The sequence below is a fragment of the Tachypleus tridentatus genome, chromosome 11 (genome assembly GCF_004210375.1).
Source record: "Tachypleus tridentatus isolate NWPU-2018 chromosome 11, ASM421037v1, whole genome shotgun sequence".
In the NCBI taxonomy this organism is placed as follows: domain Eukaryota; kingdom Metazoa; phylum Arthropoda; class Merostomata; order Xiphosura; family Limulidae; genus Tachypleus; species Tachypleus tridentatus.
Genome location: NC_134835.1, coordinates 31,060,861 through 31,085,840, shown reverse-complemented (window position 1 = coordinate 31,085,840; position 24,980 = coordinate 31,060,861). Strand labels below are relative to the sequence as shown.

Genomic DNA, 24,980 nt, shown 5'->3' with positions numbered 1-24,980 from the left:
GTTTGTTTCGCCCTACGGTGTGTTTAAATTTTGTTTGGGTTTGATTTAAAGGGAAATAAGTTTTTTTAAGCACACAGTACACAATGTCATTTGTACTGTTGTTGATATGAAGATAAATTATGTTGTTTTTAATATTTGTATTAAACATAAAACATTCAGTAATGCAGGATTTTTTTTATGAGATGGGTTGTAAAATGACAAAATTTGTATCTGACTGACAAAGTGTTCGTATTTAGCATCAGGAAAATTGGAAAGAACTGACACTAAAATAATCTATTAGTCATGTACTTTATTTAAATTACTCACAAAAACTTTGCCTGTAGGTAGTTTTCCCAGGTTAGTAACATCTTTTAAGCATAAATATATGACCTACAAAGTGGCTGAACACACCCCTTCACAGTGTATGTCATTACATCTAAGATGGTGGTTTTTCTGTGCAGTATAGCCAGAACATGGGTGATAACTTGTCATTTTTTAAACCGTTCTTACTGTGTCTCACTGTGTTTCTTTTCTTGTTTTAAAAGATCATGCCAGTTGTTATGAATTAATTCTACACAACAACAAAAAGAAATTGGAGGTTTTGCTTAAAGCTAATAAAATTCAAGCCTATAGAAGTATATCAGAAATTAAGTTTCAAGTTAATTGTCATGGTAATTAATATTAACATATGATTAAAACAAGCTACATACCTGTAACAGAACAACCCAGGAATGAATATAATTAATAAACTATACACTTTTTTTTTACATTGCTACATGTAATAATGATTATAATAGATTTTTGTTTTTTAACTCTTGGGAATATACTTGCTGCTAATGGAATATGGGCTGTATAACATAAGATTAATTGATTTAATATTAGGATCAAAGAAAAACTTATAAACCATTCATTGGTTCCACAGTTTTTACTGTTAATGCCAATGTTTTCGTTGTGATAAACATACCAAGAACATCTGTTGAGGTTTAACCTGCTTAGAAGATAAACAGTGAGCGTAAGTCTGTGCAGTAAGCTGTTAATGCAAGTGATGTCCAAGTATTTTTTACATCACATCAAACCAGTGAGGTACTTAAGATATGTTTATATATCTTGCAGGTATGTGTATTTAGGGGACACATTTTCCTTCTTAGCTCCTAATCATTCTTCTACAATCAGAATTGTAATGTAGATATACTTGAATTCTAAAGTGCTTTTAATTAGCTTTGTTCTCAGCTTAAATTATAAGATGTATTTCATAACCAAATTTATCTTGCATATAGTGAGACTAATGTATTGTACTGATCAGTTTGTTTTGTGGTGTATGTCTGTGATTCATCCTTCTATGCATTTAACTTTTGTTTGGGTTTGATTTAAATGGAAAAGTCACTAGTTTCCATTGACATGGACTTGATTTTGTTATAAATGTTGTAACTTTACTAACGTCTTGTGTTTGTACATATTTATTACTGTCAGGTGTGCTACAGAGTGTAAAACACAAAGTTTTATTTTGTCACTTGATTTTATACATTGGTATAATAAAATAAGTCGTGCTATTGTAGCATTTAGTCTACAAAGATATTTATATTGTGGTATGTGGTCTAAACATGCACTTTTGCTATCATTTTAAATTTCATTTCTTACTGTTGCCATTTATTACAAATAACACTTTTACCCTAATGACCTACAAAATCCCATTACATTTTGGGGACAAATATAATATCAGTGAAATAAGTTCCAACAATCAAAACTAGCAGAGTCATAACCTGAATTTAAAATATCATCTTGGAACACACAACTAATTAAATTATTAATACTTGATGAAGAAAAACGTAGATAGGTATAAATTATTTAGCAAGTAATTATCTTTTGCTGCATCATTAAAACAGTGACGACATCCGTGTGGACCTCATAATATAGTGTTAATACCACAGACTGCTGTAACACTAAATAAACAGTATGTCTTTTTGATCACATAAGATATACATAAACATTACACAACTGAGGTGAAGAAGATGTTATATTTTAGAAAATTAGGCCAGTTCTTTCCACTAGGTGTACGGAAAAATGTCTTAATCGTGTGTGAACATTTTGTGGACTGATTCAAGTTGTCTTTGAGTAAAATATGTGGCATCATCCATTTCATCCACATGCTGGCAAGAAAAAATGGTTAATCACAATTAAAGGTTCATCTGGAAGCATCACTTTCCCAAAATTAAAGAACCAGTTGATTTTAGAACCAACAAGGTGGATCAGATAGTGATAACACTAGGACTATATTCTATCAAAAGGAAGACCTGATTGCAAGGACTAGTTAGATGATGCTATATAAATCCAAAACATGGACCCAAATACTTAAGATATAAGTGTGTGTAGAACAGTGCTACAAAGTTCAACTGAATCTAGACAAAATGGTGATTCTCTGAAATCAATAAGTCTTCCGTTACAATTTCTTTAAGCAATTGGACATATCATGAGATTTTAGTAAGGTTAGTAAGGTCTTAGTATAGGTTGAATCCAATGAAATATGCCTCTTACAGGTTTATCCTGAGTCTTGGTAAATCATTTACAGATGCCGAGTTTTACTGACCTCTCTGAAACTAAAATATGAGAAACGAAGATAATTTAATTGAGGTAATGTATTAACTTGGTCAATAGTCAAGAGCCATAAGAAGCCAGAGTTAAATCATGGTACTGCAACCATAATGAAAATATTACTTAGTGAATTCTGGCAGTATGGATATATCATTAAACTTCAACAAAACAATAGTTGGAAACATGTCAGTTGTTATTTGCATTGTACATGTGTGTTGCTACAGTTTCTCTCTGCTTTAGTACAACTTCTTGTAATCATTTTCTCTAGCATCACACAGCACACACAACTTATTAATGCTTTTTGCAGTTGAGTTGGATTTACATGAGTGAAGTCAAGGCTTTGTCTGTTCTTTGTACTTTGTAAGAGCCTATATGATTGTAGGATCCAGTACGTTCAGACGTGTTTTTAATCAGTCGTGATTTTGATCAGGTGAAAGTTTTCAGTTTATAATATTAAAATCTTATGTATAGAGAAGGTGTACTGTGATTGTAATTGAACTTGGGACACACTCTGTCGGCTAACTTCTTTATACAATGACCAGAAGATGTGATGATTTCTCGTAGCAGTTTTTCACCACATTCATAAACTGTTATTATTCACAAAACATGTGATTCTTGCTGTAGTATGTCACGGGTACACTTTTCTGGTACTGACAGTACTCTGTAAACATGTGTTTTGTTGAATAGTCAAACATGTGTTCTATTTCTTGCCATACTTTGCCATTTTATAGATATCTGTATTTTTCCTAAACACTTGATCTATCAGATTTAATGCACACTTCAAGTTAGTATTTAGGAATTCAAATATAGTTAATACATGTAACAATTTCATTAGTAATTTCACTGAAAATTATTATAGTCAGAAAACCGTATGTTTATAACTTTTGACATTCTCTTCTTCGCACTGTGCAAGCACATCAGTTTTTTAAGGTGACTTTATAGTGTGATAAGAGTAAATTCACGTTATTCAAGGCATTATGGCTGAGTAGTTAATGTGACGTTAGTGAACTCTAGAAGGCTACATGGAATGATGTGGAAGTATCCATAAGTATCTTCTTTTATATTTCCTGTTCAGTTTTTTATCATTAATATTAGTATATTTAGTGGTTTTTACATAGCATTTTTTGTGTTTACAAGTAACATGAACTTTGTGATTACAACACCATACGTATATATTTTCGTTGAGAAAAATCCAAGTAGAAAAGCATTACACCAGAAATTTCATATTTAGAACTTGTTTGATCTGAATCTGATCTCCACTTAAAAAAACCCTCAAAAGCAGTGAAGTATTCTATGTGGATAGAAGTTTCAGGCACCCTTTTAAGTCTACATAAGAAGATACATTGTTCTTGGCAGCATTGCAGGTTTTCAAACAGTTCCAAATTTGTTTTAACTACGTCTACTAATTGTTTAAAATAAATACTCCAATCTCTTCAAACTTAGGTTGTTGTAATACAGCCATGTTTCTTTGTAGAAAGAACATTTCTGTTGTTCACATTATTGTGTTTGTGAGATAATGTGATTTAAGTACCTACTTGGATTTTTAATTGTGTCATTTTTATTTTTAATGTGAGTTACTTTTATTATCTGCCGTGCATGTAACTTATCATTAGATAAATACTAACTTTCTACCTCTGTATAGATGTAATTTAAGGACAAAAGAGATACTGTTGGTCCATCTAGTCCATCCCATTCACAATGTTAAACTGTAAAATAAAAATAAAATATTGAAAGCCAGCCATTATCATTTAAATATTTATTAAGCCTCCCCTTAAATGCCCTTAAGTTAACTGAATCTACCACATCTGAGGGCAATTCAATTTTAAGGCCCATTACTGTTTTAGTAAAATGGAGCTATCTTAACTGAAGGCCAACTAATACCCAGACATCATTTATATTTGTGTCCCCTAATTGTACCATTCTCACCATTAGATTTGAAATATATAATCAGTTGTCTTGAATAACTCAGTCAGATCCCCCTCTTAACTTAGTTTATTACTTTGGTTGTCTTGAATAACTCAGTCAGATCCCCCTCTTAACTCAGTTTATTATTTTGGAAAAACAATTTCAAAGATCTTAATCTATCCTTGTATGACTACTTATCCACTCAAGGCATCAAAGATCTTAACTTACCCTTGTATGACTACATTTTCACACCAGGTATCATCTTAGTACTCTCTTCTGAACCCTATCCAACAGTTAAATATACTAAGGTAAGAATCTCAAAACTGAAAGCTGTTCCCCAAATGTAGTCTAACCTCTAACCTGTACAATATTGTAGCCTTTCTGCCAATATAATCCAAGATCCTATTTGCCCTGCCATTAGCAACAATACATTGCTTCTTTGATAGATTGTTTAGGCAGAGTATTGTTGATAAAACTTTGTAGAATGGACTGTAATTGTCTGTTGTGGAGACACAAGTGTAGAGGACAACATTTCGAAAGTTGTCCACCTTTCATCTTCAAGTCAGTGTGTGTATGTGTAGGTGCTGACGGTCTTTTATAGTGTCCTGGTGGATTGTGGAGAGCGTGTTGTGATTGGTTGGATTATTACTATTTCTGATAGGAGGAGAGATTTCCTGTAGATTCAACCAATGGTTTGGGCTACTTTTTTACCAGTGAATAGTGGGATTGATCATCACATTATAATGTCCCCACAGCTGAAATGGTGAGCATGTTTAGTGATGACTAGCTGCCTTCCCTCTAGTCTTACACTGTAAATTAGGGACAGCTAGTGCAGATAGCCCTTGTGTAGCTTTGTGCGAAAATTCTAAACAAACAAACAAACACATAGTTTGAAACGACCTGTTAGCCTATCAATATCACAGTGATTATTTTTACTTTACTTTCATTCATTGCAATAATCCACCTAAGTTATAGTTATTTAGTCTACAATTTTAATAATTGCATATATTGAGGTTTAATGTATGTTTTATATGAATATGTTTTTTTAATGTAAAACTCTGTCTTGTACCATAACTGCACAACCCACTCAAATTATATTCCATAACTTTCATGTATCAGATGTAGCTCCTATGTTTTTAGGCTGGCTCCTGTATTTGTTGAGGTCTGCCTTAGTGTAGTTAAAAAAAATACCTCACTTTTAATTTGTACATATTCACCCAGCTGTTTTTTCATTATTTTTTTCCTAATTTTCTACTTGACCAACTATTTTTTATAAACTTACATCGTCACAATTAATATAGATTTTTTGTATCTATATTCTTTATTTTTATCCTTTATGAGCCAACCTGGGTTTTGTATTTGCATCTACTCTTTTGTTCTGTAGGGAACATACCTGTCTTAAATATTTAAGAACTTGTTTAAATAATTGTCCATGCTTCATTACTCTTAATTAGCAGCAGATAATTCTTGTCTTGTCTCTTCAAAATGTGTTTTTGATTTTTAAATCTGGAACAAAGATCTTATTACCTCCATATACAGTAAGACATCAAATATGATTGGCTGAAGATAACTTGCACCTGGATGTTCATTCTGTCTGTCATCTCTGTATTAAAAGTTAACAGTAAATCTAAATTACCATTGTTCTTAGTAGGCTAACCACCCAATTTTTGAAGAAAGCCTTCCTGAATAATATCCAAAAACCTGTCTCATGATTTGATTCTAACCTTTCCTCTCTATGTCTGCAACTAAAACTTCATATAATTACATTTTCGTTAATAGCTGAACTGTATCTCCTTGTAGAGCTTCTCATGAGTTCCATCTGGTGGTTTGAAATAAATTCTAACTAAGAGCTTTTTCTCCTTATAATCACAACAGAAATCCAAACTCATTTCAGTTAGCTTTGGTATTCTCAATAGGATGCAATTCACATTTTACCTATAAAAGTCACTTCTTCCCTCTCTTGTTGGTACTCTGACTCTATTAAACCTATAATCTTGTATTTCAAAGAAATTCCTGACATCAAAATTGTCTATATTTAACCAGGTTTCAGTTATTTCCATTACATTAAATTTCTCCATTCTGGCTAATGCTCTGAAGTTGTCCATTTTATTTCTTGTATGTCTTGAATTAAAATAATAACAGTTTAGACCACTATTAAAATTACTTTTGTACTTGGTTGCTACATTGTACTTTTCTCTACATTTTATTTCTTTGTTCTTTATTAGGCATTGTCAGGGTGGTCTAGACTTAGTTTAAAGCTGCCCTTACAGTTAATAGCCCTTGGAATCAAGCCAGCCCATATTTATTCAAATGTAAACAATCATCCTTCCCAAAAGCTCACCTGTTTCCTCCGAAAAAGCTCACTTTTGCCATTGAACTGATTCCACAAATCCACCCAGCCAATCCATTTCTTCCTTACTTATGAACCCAAGCCTAGCATTCAGTTCTAATAACCTATTGGGTCTCAGCAGTATCTCTGACTGTTTGGTTATAGTTCCTCTATGTTTGCTCTGTCTTTATTGACATCAAGATATTGTAGTCTTTGTTGAAAATTTTATATTAGTTTACAAATTGTAAAATGTTTAAAAACAAACATCCTTCTAGACTTAATAGTGAATAAATACATATTTGCTTAAAAAATGAACAGTATCGTATCATGGCAAATTTGTACTTGAAGTAATGCGTAAACGATAAAACATTCAAGTTTGTGAAAATAAATCAAATGAGCCTCTTGAAAACAGGTTTCATACGACTTGTACAAGATGACTATTTTCTCTAATATGTTACTGTTGAAAATATTTCCCTGTTTTTGAAGAACTAATTACCATCGTCTTTGCTAGACGTTTGTACACTAACGTTTTGAAGTCCACTGAGATCTTTACATATATTAACCTTCTTATTTTTAACTAGTCATTATTTGCTCATAAGCATATTCGTACATCATATGTATAATGTTATATTTAACTGTTTATTATGTGTGGTAATACTCCTGCATCTTAAATGCACTGTCTAATCAAGTCATTTTTCACACAAGCTAACTTTTACATTACATGCACATTGAATGTTAAGTAATTGTGCCTGTATATCTCGAGCGTAGCTTACATTCAGTAGTTATTGTTAGCATGCAAGTAAACTTACATCATATGCACACTGTATATTGCATAGTTGTCAAAATATTTTCACTAACCTAAATGTGATCTGAACTATAGGCCATTAATGTTTGTAAATCTTTTTTATTTTTTTGTAAACACACATTAAATATAACTGTGTTCTATTTAGTTAATAGTCATGTCATTTGTATGGTAGCTAATTTATATGATAAAAGGTGTTTAGTTTTTATGTGTTAAATGTACTTACTGATACAAAGGAATCATTTGGAAATGCAATTTTGATGTGATAAGCAACACTTAAACATTTTGAATAGAAAGGTGGTCTAGCCCTAATAACTTCACATACAGTCAGATTATCTAATCATGGTGTTTTCATGTGCTAGAAAGGTGGTCTAGTTCTAGTGACATTATGTGCAGAAGGATGATTTAATCCTAGAGGTGTAACTCTAATATCTCCATATGGGAAGTTAGTATAACTTATTAGTTCTATGGTTCCACTACTGAAGAATTTAAAACTGTAAAGAAAGAAACACTGTAGTTTCATTTTGTTTTTGTTTCAAGTGTGTAAGTTGTTAAAATTATTTACTTAGAGGGAAATGTATTTGCACATTTATTAACTAGGAAGTGTAGTTGTAGATGTAATGAAATTTGAAGAATATATTTAACAATCAAATTAAAGTTTTAGGTTGTTATTTTTCTTATCAGCAAGAAATGACACATTTTTTTGTCCCTCTAAAGAAACGTTTTTTGTTTTAAGCATGTGATACCCTTCTGTTGTGTTTTTTAAACTTTAAATATTTGTAATTTTATCTCATTTATCAATTACTAATGCTCTGACTATTATAGCTCAGAAACCTTCTTTATGGAGCCAGCAAGTGGGATATATTAGTATATTTTCATTTGAGGGGAAGCTGCTTAGATTATATTTGTAAGCTACGGCAATAAAACTAAAGTGTATTAAAAGTATTGATAAACGTAAAGTCTAAAAGCTAGAAAACAGTTTTTGTATGTGCTCACCTAGAATAAGTCATAGAGTATATAAGAAAAAAAAACTTTGAATTAAGTACTAGAAAGTAATCAAGTAAAATATTTGAAATGTTGTGATCATATTTGCATGACTTTCATGCCTAGTTGAGCATGTTAATAGTACTCTAGTGGAACTTCCTCTTCTAAAACAAGTAGTTTGAATCATGACATGTAAGCTTTTGTGAGCTTTTGTTTTAGTATAGGGTACGGTGATGTAAGTGAAAAGGAATGTGAAATTTGTGATGGTGAAATTGTTTAGAATGCTTGTACATTTTATTATTATAATTTGGTATATTGGTTCATAGATGTATATGCTTGTATACGTTACACACACCTTCTACAACTATGCTATATATTTAAAAATCTGTGTGATATAAGAAATTGGCACATTTTACATGTGAATTGTTTTTTTTTGCACAACCTGTGGACCTTGTAATGTGCAATACTTGTGTTGCCAAATTTTATGTGTGTGTGTGTATTGCTATGTAACATTTTTGTAAACACTTAGTATGCTGTTAAGTTATAAAACAATTCTAAAAATTGTTTGAATTGAAGCATGCGTGTAAAGAGATTGGGTGCATTATACTAAAACACTTTATGAGCCTCACCATGCCTTTGTAATGTATATTTCCACATTTAGTCATGCTCTGTCTGATGCCTGTGCCTGTTGACAGTAGCCCTGCAATGTAGTTTCAATTGCAAAAGGCTCTGTCATTGGCTGTCATGTCCAAAGTGCACCACACATCTCTGCTCGTTTTTCCATAATCTAGTTAGTGTATGAGGATGACAGTTTTTGAATGTCTATTTCAAAAGTCTGACTGCACAGAAATTCGTATATTTAACAACTGAAATAAAGCCTTTTTCTTATGAGCAATATATACTATGTTGTCCCTCACCCTGAAGGAATATTTTTTGTTTTTATGTACACAATGCTTTTTTCAGCCTTATTTTGTTACTGAAGAACTGTAACTTGTATACTTGTATCCAACAACCTGAAAGGCTAGTTTTGAAGCATGCAATTGTTGAGTGGATGTATCATGGAAGCAATTTGTATCACTCTTCCAGGTAGAGATCCTTCATGATTATGTTACATACTTTTGCCTCAGTTTTTATCACTTGTGTTTGTATGTATTCACCTAATACAAGAAAATGTACCTTACTTACTGTAGATGACATAAGACTTGTTGTAAGTCTCTTTCTGGATAGTCCTGGGTCCTCAAGTTGATTCCTCTTCCTTTGTTTTTCAATGTCTGTAACTAAGGTATATTTCTGTCTTTGAAATTTTAAATCCTCACTCTAAACAGATCTTTATGATCTGAATGTTTGAATATTTTGGGTTCAAAGTTTTTGTTGATATAGCACAACCTATAAGTAAGTCAGTAAATGTCAAAATGCCAATTCACCACAATTTTATATCAGTTGTGGTTGTCACTTGACTTACTTGCTTGCATATTAAAAATCATTGTAATATATTGTATATAATCCTCTGTATTTGGATACACATCCTGCAGGCATAATTCTAGAAATTCTCCTTATAAACATTTTGATAATACAGCACTTGTAGTTATTAAATTTTCTGATAATTAAGTTTAATAAACTCAACTTTTTCATCTTAAGGCTATTTATATTAATTCATCCAATTTCTGGTAACACAGGTAGTTCTGAAGCATAATTTAGGCATTTGAATATAGTTTGTCACACTTGTTTTTTGTTACATTCTGTATCACACATTGAGCGTACTGAGTCAAAGAACAAAAGCATAAGAGCTTTAAATAACTTTGTTTTATTCTGATCATATAATGTTACAGTAAGACAAAATTTACAGGAAATATTTAATATAAGATAGGAAAATTGATTTTACTTATTATTTATTTTTCATCTATGTGCATAATCTTATCACCAATGCTTTTCTTGGCATTTAAAAAAAAGTTTCCTTTGTTCAAGTATTTTTGTTGAATTCATGTGAGTGCATATGCTTAACTTAGGAAAGATTCAGGTATGTGTATGTAATTATTGTAATTTGTTACTTTATGCTATTATATTAAGTGGTGTTATGTACTGCATATACATAATTTATGTTATTCCTTCAACTGCATCTGAACATGTGGTGAAAGTAATGAAAATCAAAAATATTTTATCTACATTGAATAATATATATCCGTCTTTGAATTTTTGAAGTTGTCATCCTAAACATGTTTGAACAAAATAATCATCTTAACTCTGAATTGAAACCCTCTATAGAACAACACTACTTAGAGGGTCATTGAAAGGTATTTTTCAGGATGGCTTCTGAATCATATGTCAGTCTTATCCATGTACAACATTTTTACTTGAATGTTACAATTACCAAATTATTATGGTATTTTTATTCCATACCCCTTGTATTTGAGGCTCTTCACAGAAATCTTGAGGGGGTTTTCTGGATATTTCCTTCCCTTTGGCACTTGAGCATGCATAGTGTCTTCAGGTCTGGCAGTAACTACATGGTTTCTTTGTTGTTGGGATCTTATAGACTGTGATGTCTTATGGCTGTTTTCTTTGGGTTTGTGGATGACCAAAACAGAAGTTTTGAGTGCTTACTTACATACACCAATATAACCTTAGTCTCATCTTTATTGGTGTGTCCATCTCAGGGTGATTTATTGATTTCATGCTCTCCACTTTGGACTTGCCTTGGTACCTTGTATATTTTGCTGAGTAGTCTGAACCCCATGCTCTTGGGTATCAGTTTGACCCAGCCTTCTCCTTTATTACTTTACCCAAAGGAATTATTGGTTTGCCACACCCTCTTGGTTCAGTCACCTCCTGATCACAAGGTTCTATCGCTTTTATAGTTATCAGTAATGTCACTGATCCTCCTCAGATGTACCCATATGAAATCCCTTTAGTGGGCAATTCATAGTGGAGGGAGGGTACCTTGCACAGGATCATTTTTTCACCCCCTTGTCCCTTCCTTTTTCCTTACAAGATGATGATCTTTGGTGTTTGGATGAAGCACTTGTGGTGGAAGATGTGCTGATTCTTCTCTCAAATCCAGTTCTACATTTTTTTCACAGATAGATCCTTCCAGGGATCGGGGACATGGAGGTTTTAGTCCATTGTTTTGCAGACAAAAGTACTTTGTATATCAATACTTGTGAATCTCTTCCTGAAAGTTAGGTGTTGCATTGCTCCTTTCTTCATACCTGACATTGTCTGGTGATTGTGTATTCTGACAATTCTACAGTGATAGTGCATATCAACCACCAAAGGGTTACCTGGTCCAGAGATCTCTTGTTTTCAATTAGATCTCATACATTGGGCCCACACATGCATCAAATATATCTTCTTGCCTATCATTTGCCAGGTGTTTTAGTATGGTTACAGATAATATTTTGTACCCTAAACAGATATATCCTACAGAGTTGGCATTAGATCTCTCATTTACAGGGATCTTTCTCCTCATATGAATGTCTCTGCTTCAGGCCTTAACAACAAATTGACTCTTCACCTATACCTTATCCCTAAACTCTGGCGATGGGTGTCTTCAACCAGGATATTGGTCACACAAGTATCTCTATGTAAACCAACCCATCAAATTATTCATTGTCTGATTTACCTCATCTTCTCCACTCTTTGTTGGTTCCTCCTCATTGCTTCTTATTGGCTTTCATGGCTACAATGACTGGTGCTCTCCCTCCTCCTTTTCCACTTTCTCCCTACCTTCTTTGCCAACCTCAGTCATGTCCTACATCTCATTCTTTGTCTCACATCTTCATGCCTGGTTTTTGTCAGGTCTGTGGTGAAAAGATCCAGTTTTCTTTGCCAACCTCAGTCATGTCCTACATCTCATTCTTTATGTCTCACATCTTCATGCCTGGTTTTTGACAGGTCTGTGGTGAAAAGATCCAGTTTTCTTTGCCAACCTCAGTCATGTCCTACATCTCATTCTTTATGTTTCAAATCTTCATGTCTGGTTTTTGACAGGTCTGTGGTGAGAAGATCTGGTTTTCTTTGCCAACCTCAGTCATGTCTTACATCTCATTCTTTATGTCTCAAATCTTCATGTCTGGTTTTTGACAGGTCTGTGGTGAAAAGATCCAGTTTTCTTTGCCAACCTCAGTCATGTCCTACATCTCATTCTTTTTGTCTCAAATCTTCATGCCTGGTTTTTGTCAGGTCTGTGGGGAGAAGATTCGGTTTTGCATGTGGAGTCATTTCCTTGTTAGGTGGTTCTATCCATTCATATTACATGGATGAGTACCAACACAAGTAGAAGGTGTTTTGTCATTGGTCTACAACAAGGAGGTATTTTGCTAACCAACATTCTGGGGATCATGTGGTGGAATTTCTCCCCTGACTCTTTGAATGTAGAACTTCAGTCTTTTAGGATATTGGGTGACCTTTCACTTTTTCCAATACTTTAGAGTTTTTACTTTCCCTGGCCTTACCATGCTTTTGCATTCCCTGGAGTTGCATCACCTTCCCAGGTGATCTACCCTTACTGTACCTCTGTTGGTATTACTTCCCTTGTGTTCTATTTTTAATCTTCCTCTTAAAACAGATTTCCTTCTTTTCTTAGCCTATGGGTGTCAACAGTCAGTTTTGTTTGTCCTTTATCATCCTACCTATCATCTCCTTTATTCAGATTGTTCCTTCTCCCAAAGACTTTGGCAGCTCGGGAGGGTGGGTCCTCCTATTTTCCTTCCTTCCATTTCTTTACCCTTGATCAGATCCATATTGACTTCTTTTCCTGGTCAGGATTCTTCATTGTTATTTTACCTCTACTGCTTTCTTCTTTTGATCTCCAGATCTGAATCTCATTTCCGGGGGAATCATTTGGATGCTTTTATATTATACTTCTGTCATTCCCTTGTACTAGTTTCTCCTTATTGGAGTGGGATTCTAGTTAATGTTGTAGGAAACAAGTACTGTATCAAAAGTTATATTTTTCCCATACTGAAAATGTACTTCTGATGGATACTTACCCATTTTGCACTTTCCAGCATTCTTTCCCACATTTCTTTGGTACTTACACTCTCTGCCAAACCTCAAAGTGATAGTTTTATAAAGGAGGTTAGAGGGAGTTGCATGCATCATGTGAGTATGTCATGCTCCTATAGATTATGAGGTGATGCTTGATGACAGACATATTGGCTGCTACTACACATAATCAGTGTTTGGGAAATAAATGTTGGTGGGGTATTTTTTGTTCGTATGTTAGTAGAAGATAACCTAATTCATTAATTTGAAGTTGAAGTTAAATTACTAGTTAGTTGATATGTGATATGTTTTCCTTGAAAGTTGTAAGCTGTAGAGTACTTTCTTAAGTCTCTTAAGGTTAGGCATGGCCAAGTGGTTAAGACACTCGACTCATAATCTGAGGGTTGCGGGTTCGAACCCCCTTCACACCAAACATTCTGGTCCTTTCAGCTGTGGGGGCATTATAATGTAATGGTGAATCTCACTATTCATTGGTGAAAGAGTTGCCCAAGAGTTGGTGGTGGGTGGTGATGACTAAGCTGCCCTCTCTCTAGTCTTACACTGTTAAATTAGGGACAGCTAGCACTGATAGCCCTTGAGTAGCTTTGCATGAAGCTTAAAACAAGTCATTTTTAAACAGTCTTTTTTACCCTTTGATAGCTTTGCTGAAGATACAGAGAATAGTGTCAGAGAAAATCTGTTCATCAACAATAGTTTATCACATTAAGTCTCATAATATGCTGGTTGTGAAGGTACATTTGTGTAGATACTGAAATAGATAAGGGAAAAAATTATTCTGATAAACTTGTATAATGTTTCTAAAAACAAAAGGTGGTTAAAACACACATTTAGAAATATAACATATCTTGTGAATTTGGAATATGGAAGATAAACATTATGCAGAAATCAGTAATTTATTTTTAGTGGATCCAGTTGTTTGACGCTTCTGAAAACTGGATTTATTTTTAAGTAGAAGAAATAGAACTAAACCAGTTTTTAAACTCAATGTGTATTCTTACCATCTAATAGGTCTTAAATTTTAGCTTTTAATAACACTCCTGAAAACTGTGGATTTGTTTTTAAGTAGAAGAAATAGAACTAAACCAGTTTTTAAACTCAATGTGTATTCTTACCATCTAATAGGTCTTAAATTTTAGCTTTTAATAACACTCCTGAAAACTGTGGATTTATTTTTAAGTAGAAGAAATAAAACTAAACCAGTTTTTAAACTCAATGTGTATTCTTACCATCTAATAGGTCTTAAATTTTAGCTTTTAATAACACTCCTGAAAACTGTGGATTTATTTTTAAGTAGAAGAAATAAAACTAAACCAGTTTTAAACTCAATGTGTATTCTTACCATCTAATAGGTCTTAAATTTTAGCTTTTAATAACACTCCTGAAAACTGTGGATTTGTTTTTAAGTAGAAGAAATAGAACTAAACCAGTTTGTAAACTCAGTGTGTATTCTTACCATCTAATAGGTCTTAAATTTTAGCTTTTAATAACACTCCTGAAAACTGTGGATTTGTTTTTAAGTAGAAGAAATAGAACTAAACCAGTTTGTAAACTCAGTGTGTATTCTTACCATCTAATAGGTCTTAAATTTTAGCTTTTAATAACACTCCTGAAAACTGTGGATTTGTTTTTAAGTAGAAGAAATAGAACTAAACCAGTTTGTAAACTCAGTGTGTATTCTTACCATCTAATAGGTCTTAAATTTTAGGTTTTAATAACACTCCTGAAAACTGTGGATTTGTTTTAAGTAGAAGAAATAGAACTAAACCAGTTTGTAAACTCAGTGTGTATTCTTACCATCTAATAGGTCTTAAATTTTAGGTTTTAATAACACTCCTGAAAACTGTGGATTTGTTTTAAGTAGAAGAAATAGAACTAAACCAGTTTGTAAACTCAGTGTGTATTCTTACCATCTAATAGGTCTTAAATTTTAGGTTTTAATAACACTCCTGAAAACTGTGGATTTGTTTTTAAGTAGAAGAAATAGAACTAAACCAGTTTGTAAACTCAGTGTGTATTCTTACCATCTAATAGGTCTTAAATTTTAGGTTTTAATAACACTCCTGAAAACTGTGGATTTGTTTTAAGTAGAAGAAATAGAACTAAACCAGTTTGTAAACTCAGTGTGTATTCTTACCATCTAATAGGTCTTAAATTTTAGGTTTTAATAACACTCCTGAAAACTGTGGATTTGTTTTAAGTAGAAGAAATAGAACTAAACCAGTTTGTAAACTCAGTGTGTATTCTTACCATCTAATAGGTCTTAAATTTTAGGTTTTAATAACACTCCTGAAAACTGTGGATTTGTTTTTAAGTAGAAGAAATAGAACTAAACCAGTTTGTAAACTCAGTGTGTATTCTTACCATCTAATAGGTCTTAAATTTTAGCTTTTAATAACACTCCTGAAAACTGTGGATTTATTTTTAAGTAGAAGAAATAAAACTAAACCAGTTTTTAAACTCAATGTGTATTCTTACCATCTAATAGGTCTTAAATTTTAGCTTTTAATAACACTCCTGAAAACTGTGGATTTATTTTTAAGTAGAAGAAATAAAACTAAACCAGTTTTTAAACTCAATGTGTATTCTTACCATCTAATAGGTCTTAAATTTTAGCTTTTAATAACACTCCTGAAAACTGTGGATTTGTTTTTAAGTAGAAGAAATAGAACTAAACCAGTTTGTAAACTCAGTGTGTATTCTTACCATCTAATAGGTCTTAAATTTTAGCTTTTAATAACACTCCTGAAAACTGTGGATTTGTTTTAAGTAGAAGAAATAGAACTAAACCAGTTTGTAAACTCAGTGTGTATTCTTACCATCTAATAGGTCTTAAATTTTAGGTTTTAATAACACTCCTGAAAACTGTGGATTTGTTTTAAGTAGAAGAAATAGAACTAAACCAGTTTGTAAACTCAGTGTGTATTCTTACCATCTAATAGGTCTTAAATTTTAGGTTTTAATAACACTCCTGAAAACTGTGGATTTGTTTTAAGTAGAAGAAATAGAACTAAACCAGTTTGTAAACTCAGTGTGTATTCTTACCATCTAATAGGTCTTAAATTTTAGGTTTTAATAACACTCCTGAAAACTGTGGATTTGTTTTTAAGTAGAAGAAATAGAACTAAACCAGTTTGTAAACTCAGTGTGTATTCTTACCATCTAATAGGTCTTAAATTTTAGGTTTTAATAACACTCCTGAAAACTGTGGATTTGTTTTAAGTAGAAGAAATAGAACTAAACCAGTTTGTAAACTCAGTGTGTATTCTTACCATCTAATAGGTCTTAAATTTTAGGTTTTAATAACACTCCTGAAAACTGTGGATTTGTTTTAAGTAGAAGAAATAGAACTAAACCAGTTTGTAAACTCAGTGTGTATTCTTACCATCTAATAGGTCTTAAATTTTAGGTTTTAATAACACTCCTGAAAACTGTGGATTTGTTTTTAAGTAGAAGAAATAGAACTAAACCAGTTTGTAAACTCAGTGTGTATTCTTACCATCTAATAGGTCTTAAATTTTAGGTTTTAATAACACTCCTGAAAACTGTGGATTTGTTTTTAAGTAGAAGAAATAGAACTAAACCAGTTTTTAAACTCAGTGTGTATTCTTACCATCTAATAGGTCTTAAATTATAGGTTTTAATCTTTAAAAAAGAACAAAAAAACATCAGTTACCAACAGCTACATTGCATACATTTTGTTGGTGTTTTTTTTTCAACCAGGAAGCTCCCTTTGTATTATTATTAAATAAACAGTATTTTTTGTACAAGCATAACAGAAATTGGAAACTAAAATTGTTCATTATGTCATTGAAAGAGTAAATAACAAACCTTTTATAATCATGTTTGAAAGAATAAAAAACATTTAATGAGACAGAATTGAGGTCATGTTGTGTAGGTAAACTTGTTTTCCTTCTAAACTTGTATTTTTCTAAGGTATGGTCATGTGGAGTGTTACGTTGAAATGCTTTGTTTATGACCACATGCACACATTTTAAAACTAATTCATTTAAAGAAAATACCTTAACATTTATGGCTAACAAATTCCAAGTCTTGCTTTCTGGGTAAGGGAGGGGGGGAAGAGATGTTGGATGTTCTTGTGAAATAAGAACTAGTATGTAAGAATCTACTTTCTGTTTTATGCTTTGCTTTGTGAATATACATGTCTTTATAAGCACCTTAAGATTCATTGGTACTTTTGAAAACTTGTAAAATATAATATGTTTTAAAAAAATTGTGAGTTTTGTAATGTTTAAGTACAGGTTGAAAAATTAAAGTGTTTGAACTTACTATATTTATTTCAGATATAAACAGTGATTAATCCTCTCAGTTATCAAAAAGTAAACTTAAGTCATTAAACAGGTTTTTTTTATTATTCAAATTTGTACAGTCTAATAGAAGAACATATCTTGGTGATTCTTCAGCATACACTAATTATTGTCTTTGTCAGTTTCTTTTAGTAATTTTGTGTGCATTGATCTAAAAGATTTATGAGTCATCTTGGTAAAAAAAATACTTTTGTTTTTTATTTTGAAAGTTAACTAGTGCATTTAATGTTTTTCATGCATGACAACTACAGAGTGTTTTTATGTCTAAAATTTCATCTTAGTAAAGAGACCTAACATATATGTTTTCCCAGATAACTGTTGGCTCTTCTGCTCAGTGATTACACTAAATGACTTCAGAAAGTTAATCAAAGTAAAATTCATTATTATAATCTAAATGATATTATTTCCTTTCTTATTATACTTTGCTCACCGTTTCAGTGTAACTGTATTAAAAATTTTATTGCATATCAACTGAATGTACATGTCTCAAGATAAATAAAATTATCACTTTAGTTTCGGAAGAATTTTGATGTGAAGAAACAGAAATGTAAGGTTATCTTAATTTTCTTGTATTGTGCACTGTTAGCTACAGCACATCTCAAGGAACAAGCTGAGTACAATGACCTCTAAACTTGTGTGTTCTGTGATTCAGGGTCACTTTGAATACTAAACTTTACAGCTTGATGCTGTCTTCCTGTTGCCTTAGGGTGTCATTGGTCCTGGAGAGACTAGATTTGTTTCAGTATGTACTCTATTCTTGAAAGCCAGTTTGGTGCTTTTAACAAGACATCAAGAGAGGCTTGTGGGCTGAAAGTTGATTACATGTACCATTGTATTAAAACATTCTGTTTTTTTTATTTTATTCCTGTTTTTATGTATGTAATAATGTACACAGGAATTAGCACAGTTGTTAATGAGAGATTGATTTAAAAATTCCTGACATCAGATGTTGAAGACGTGTTTAGTTAAATTACTTTTCTAAAATTAGTTTTTGGTTCTGATAAAAGTTATATATTAAACAACTTTATCTCATAATTATTATCTTGAAGACACAAAATGAAACAGTTAATAAACTGTAAATATTGTTCAGAGTGTGATGGTAATAGCTGTTCATGAGCTACTAATTTTTTTATTTTTTTTTAAATACAGATTACTTATTGAAATAATATCAATACTACCAGCTTTGAAGTACATGTCAAACTAATAAGAGCAACTGAAGCATTAGATTTGCTTATGGTAGAAGTTAATGACTTTAATATGAGCTATAAGCAGAAAGGAAAGGATATTCTCTGTAGATAACAAAACTGTAGGAGGAAAGTGGGATACTTGACACTTGTTATATAGTTCACATGTGTGTTTATTAGTATGGTGTTCCTGACACAGAAGTAGCCAAAGGGGGTGGATATGTTTCTGATAGCTCAAACTTTATATTCTTTCATTATTATGGGGGTTGTGGTCTATCAGGTTTTGTCCTGGGATAACTAACCAGACTTTGGGTATTCCTGTAAAATTAGTTGAGTAATTTTTCTTCCAGATGCAGACAAATGTACATATAAATTTGTGTATTATTACATTATTTTATACAAACATCTTTTAAAGCTGACAGATCTGAATAAAATGATTCATTTTTACACTTGTTACACTTGTTATGTTGTATAAGGTCATCATTATTTGTGATTGTCACAGAAAGAGAAACAACCATATTAAAATATTACTATACTGTTTTTACTGTGCTACTTGTTAACATGTTTTACATTATTGAACAGTTATTTTCTACCTGTTTCTGTAAAAACAAGTCATATAATTATATTTGTATTAGAACTTTTTTTAAAAAACTTGTTTGAATCCTAGAATATATGATTTATTTATTTAAACATTTTTGTGTGTCAAAAACATAATTTGTATTACATAATGTTTATAATGATTACTTTGGTGTGCATAAGTTAAACAGTATTTGTTTGAGTGCAAGTGGTTTTGTATTACTGGTGTCTGAGTCACTATATTAAGATAATATTTATAAGAATACACAGTAGATTCTGTTATCTTGACAGTGACATGCTGTGGAAGGTTTTTAAATGTTTCCTTGAACATTAGAATGTTCTTAAGATTTGTTTATTTTACTCACACTACTACCTGTTATTTATCTTGACCTCACAATTTCTTTTTTTTATATGGCCATGCCATCTGATGGCCCTTTGTGAAGTTATTAATTGAAAATACACTAAACAAGTAATTATTAAATAATTAAGTAAAGTTTTATCTAAATGCAGTAAGTGAACTTCAAATTTACAAACCAGGTTGCATGATGAAATTGTTTATTGCTCTTATGTAGTTGTGTTAACTGAATAAGTGATTCACATATATTGCTGTGTGAGTGTGTGCACATACAATAAATATTTTGCATTTCTTTTAGCTTTTACAGAACCTGGGAAAAGCTGACAAGACAACAGATGAATTGTTTGATACTTACGTCAATAATTTTAATAAACAACAAGTAAGTTGTACACTTTGGAATTAATTAAATCATTAGAAACATTGGCAAGTCTATGTAAGTCAAGTAATTTACATTTAAAAACAGGTTGAAAAAATGTGCTTAAAATATTATGGTCATCACATTTTTTGTGCTTTAATTTCACCAGAACTTGTTTATAACATTAAAATTATCATTGATGGTTTAAATATAATATACATTCCTTTTGTAATTACATGGAAAGTTTGAGTGAGGTAAACTTTAAATTCTGTGTTCTCTTCTCATTAATAGAAATTATATGTAACGTGTTCTCGTGGCCCTTATGTATAGGCTGGTAATTTTGTTGTCACTTGAGTATTACTTGTAATTCATCTTAGCTTGCTTTTGTTTTATGTATAATTACTGTTTCTTGCTATTATCTGAAGTTATTAATTATTCTTTGGGGATGGAGGGAGTTTCTGTAGTTTCACTTTTCTGTTTTTTTTTATTTTTGTTAATTTATATTTTTATTTTGTCGTACTTCGTGGGTTTTTTAATTAGCAAAATTCTAACTTAATTCTCACAAGTGTGTAAATTTTTTTTACTCTGAGCATTTATCTGAAGACCAAAGTTTCCAAAAAAATAAGTTTGATGCTTTTCTAACATTAATTGTGAATGGTCTAAAATAATTTGTAAATCTTTTAGTAAACTTTTACTTAAAGAGCATAAAAATAAAAATCTCTTTAAATAATCTTTTTTAATAATAGGTTAACAGATTTACAGATACAATTCATAGATACACAAAGTACTTCAGTAAATTCACTCTTAAAAATAAATGTTATGAGTAAGTAAGAAACTAGTGAATACTTAGATTCTTTCTCCAATAGATGAAATGTTGTTTTTGCTAATAAAAGGTTTTTCTTTTGTAAAAAAAACTATATTACACTTTATTTAAAGAGGTATGATTTAATTTAAAAGCACCTTCAGGTGAAACATATTAAAATTAATAAAAAAATATATTATACAGAAATACATTATAGTTTTATTAGACTTAGATGTACATTCTGTTAAGTAATGTAATATAAGAGTTTAACTACTTTGGAGTCCTATATAATCAGTTATTATATCAAAAATAAAGATAAAATGAAAGGCCTTGAGGATAAAACAGTTGAAGCTTACCTTGCATATTTGTGGTCATTGCACTTGTTTTCCTACAGATAAAATTAAAAATCATAGTATTTAGTAAACGTTTCAAGATCTTTTAGTAATACTGGTGAATTAATACTTTGTGTTAATAAACACGGATGTTGCTATGACAGTGTTAAATATAAAAATGTCCCCTATTGAGACAGTGATTTTTCAGATTTCCAGTACTAAAATAACAGGTTCGATTCCCTTTAGCAGACACAGCAGATAGTCCAATATGGCTTTGCTATCAGAAAAACATGCACACATAAAAACTACTGGGTTTTTTTTTCTTATTAAACAAATTCTTGCAGGCCATGTTTTGTATCTGTGGTCTTGTGCAAGATGTGTCTACTTTATTATCATAGAGCTTGGAGAACTTTGAAATTCCTTTTCCAAAGCCTTTTTTTTTGCTCATTACAATTAGATCAACATTGTTATGAAAGATGTAAAGTACAAAGTAGCAACTTTTGTCATGCTTTTTGTTTGGTGTTAGAGACTTTCTTTGTGTGGACTCAATACCTTGTAGTTCCCCTTTCTGTTCTTTTACCCATAGAATTATAAAAGACTTTTTCAATTACTCATTATTATGAATATATTGTAAATACTTTTTGTATGAATATTTTCAATCGACCAATAGAATTGTTTTTTAATATTTAAATCATTTTCTTTGATTTTCCTAATCGTCGTGTTTTCCTAACTACAAGTGTTTTTCGTTCTTCGGTTATTAATCCTCTTAAGGTTTTGACAGCTTATAGTGTTATTGTTTATCATAGAAGATCTTATCCTTTCTTATGTTCTTGTGGTTGCTTGAAGACATTCCAAAGTAAGTTACTGAATGCCTGTTGCACTTTGCAATCTTAAAATTGAATACGTTTTTAACTTGACAGGACTTTTTACTGTCAATATCTTAAATGCATTTAAAAGATCAAGTGATCAGTTTCATCATTGTATTGAATGTATTTCTTACTTTTATCCTAGTTATCTCATTACCACAAACGTGACTGCATTGTATTCTTAAGATTTCTGCTCATTACTTATAGTTTCATTAGCTTTGGCAGCTTGAATTCTCTTGAGGTGATTCTTTGTGATGGGATATAAAAAACTGACTTATTTGTCTAAGTATCTTTTACTATTGCATAGTATCTGCTTGTCCTAGTATCAGCTTATGTGATTTTTAAAGATGGTGTTTCTGATGCAATATCTTGCCTCTTCACACAAAAAGCTTTCTTGGCATGTAATGCCCTCTACTGGCATAAATGTTCATTAGTTACTGGCCTCGCTACTACCACTTATTACTGCATACTAACGTGCAGATGATTATGTAGAAACTATTCATTACCCCTATCATACCTATTAACCTTTTAGCATGCATGCTAATTACTTCTCAAATGGCACTCCCAATGATTAAATGTGTTTTTGCTCACAGTTTAATTAACACATGTTTTCACATTCCTTAATTTCTCATTCAGTTGTTACTTTTATGTTTTCATTCTGTTTCTTGCAGAGTTATGATTTATTTTACCCTGTCTTCTATGCTTTTTCAATTTCAGGAGTTATGCACTTACAGTTTTTAGTGGTAAGGACTGCAACTGCTCCTAATGTGGGAGCAAAATCACTGAATGCATCTGATGGGTCAAAACCACAATTCTCAGCCCAGAAGTTGACCACTTTCATGCAACAGTCATAACACATTGATGATTGTCCTAACAAGGTTTTTAGTGATCTTTTAGTTTTGAATTTGAACAGCCTTTTTTACCCATCTTGTATATACTCTTAGTCACATGTCAACCCTTCAGGGGACATTCTTCCCCTTCATTAGGCTTGCTATTCAAGTTATGTTATGTTTTGTATTTATTTCCCATTTCTTATGTTTCACCCTTGCCCTTTTCAAACCTTCCAGTCCCACAACCTCCTTTGTCAGGTCAAAGATCCCTAAGGGTATATGGCATGTTCCACTTCCTTCCATGATTCCCAAGTCCATTTGTTAATTTTGGGAAATTCTAACCTTTCCCATGCTCTATTTCCGTTACCTTTCTGGGTTGAATTTGCCAGTTCATTTGCCTGGTGTTTTCTTCTCTTTCTGCTGATGATTGTCACCTTTTTCATATTTAGTTCCCACCTTATCACGTCCTTGGTTCCCTAGCTTCGCATTTCCATCTTCCATGTTTTCTGTTATAAATAACTTAGAAAGACTAACAGAATTACATAGAAGAAATTTAAATTTTTTAATTTGTTATAAACTCATAGGTATAAAAGAGCAACAATAGGTAAACAGTGTTTTTAAATGATGATGGACAGAATCAATGTGGTGAATTTTATAAATATTATAATATCTCAGCAAATAGAAAAGTTAGGAGGTTCTTATTTTATATTCTAGCTTGCCAATATAGGAAATTTTGGTTTATAATTCATATGAAACTCTGGGCATTGTGTTGGGAGCATCATAAATGTAATATGTCCAAACCCAGAAGTTGACATACCAGTGTGGCACACAAAAATCAATACTTAGCTCTTTTTATACATATTTACTTTCACATTAAGAAATTAACTCATTCTAATACCAAAAATCAAATTAAAGTCTACAATATGATACCAAGTTTATTGGCATACATTCATAAAATAGTAGTTCATTGAAACTTTGAATACAATTCCACAAACGTAATGACATACTCTCTAACCCCTAGCTACCCTAGTGATAGGGTTAGATTCCTTTTGTATACATTTTTGGAGGTACTTTTCCATTAAGCTTTCAAATGTGATTTTCCTGTGGCCAAGAGGTACTCTTAGGTTACTTATATATAGCATTTGTTCTTCAGTTCAACAGTCTAATAACAACACCACATCTGATGATCAGAAACAAGCCTTTGGTTGTATGAGTTTCAAGTTGTTATGATGAGGTCAGTTCTTTGGATCACCTCTTACTGCTCACCTTCCATGGAAGTGACATAACTCACTGCTTATTCGAGCCCATTTCTGCTTTAATCTGGGGATTTTAACTATAGATTGTAGTAAAAAAAAATGTATGACCTTCAGAATTACCAGTTTTGTTTCATAGGCTAAAATGTGTTCAGAGTAGAATTTGACAGTTTAAGTCGGACACAGGTTTAGCGAATAGTTATGACATGAAAACACGTAATGGCATGAAAACTTATTTACTATATAACTTATAAGTAACATAGGTAATTTTCTCATTATATTTTAGTTTACTTGCAAAATTTAAAGACATAGTAAAAGATCTCCTTGTTAAAAATACATTATTCAATTTATTTTCTATTGGACTAATGAAATTGTCCTTCAATAATTAAAATGACCAAAATTTTATTTGTTTGAAGTGTGAAGTTTTTCAGGAAAATTTATAATTTATCATGATTTTTGAAATAATTTTTCATTAAAACTTTTCCTGAAAAAAGAATGATAGATATTCCA

General features: G+C 31.6%; 1 protein-coding gene across 1 annotated transcript in view; it reads left to right on the top strand.

Moving 5' to 3' along the window:
• The window catches only part of LOC143231865 (myc box-dependent-interacting protein 1-like), a 54,264-nt gene that overhangs the window by 960 nt on the left and 28,324 nt on the right, over positions 1-24,980 (top strand). The window contains exon 2 of the mRNA XM_076466607.1: positions 20,331-20,411. Within this exon, the coding sequence (XP_076322722.1) occupies positions 20,331-20,411 (81 nt within the window). The remainder of the gene's footprint in view (positions 1-20,330; positions 20,412-24,980) is intronic.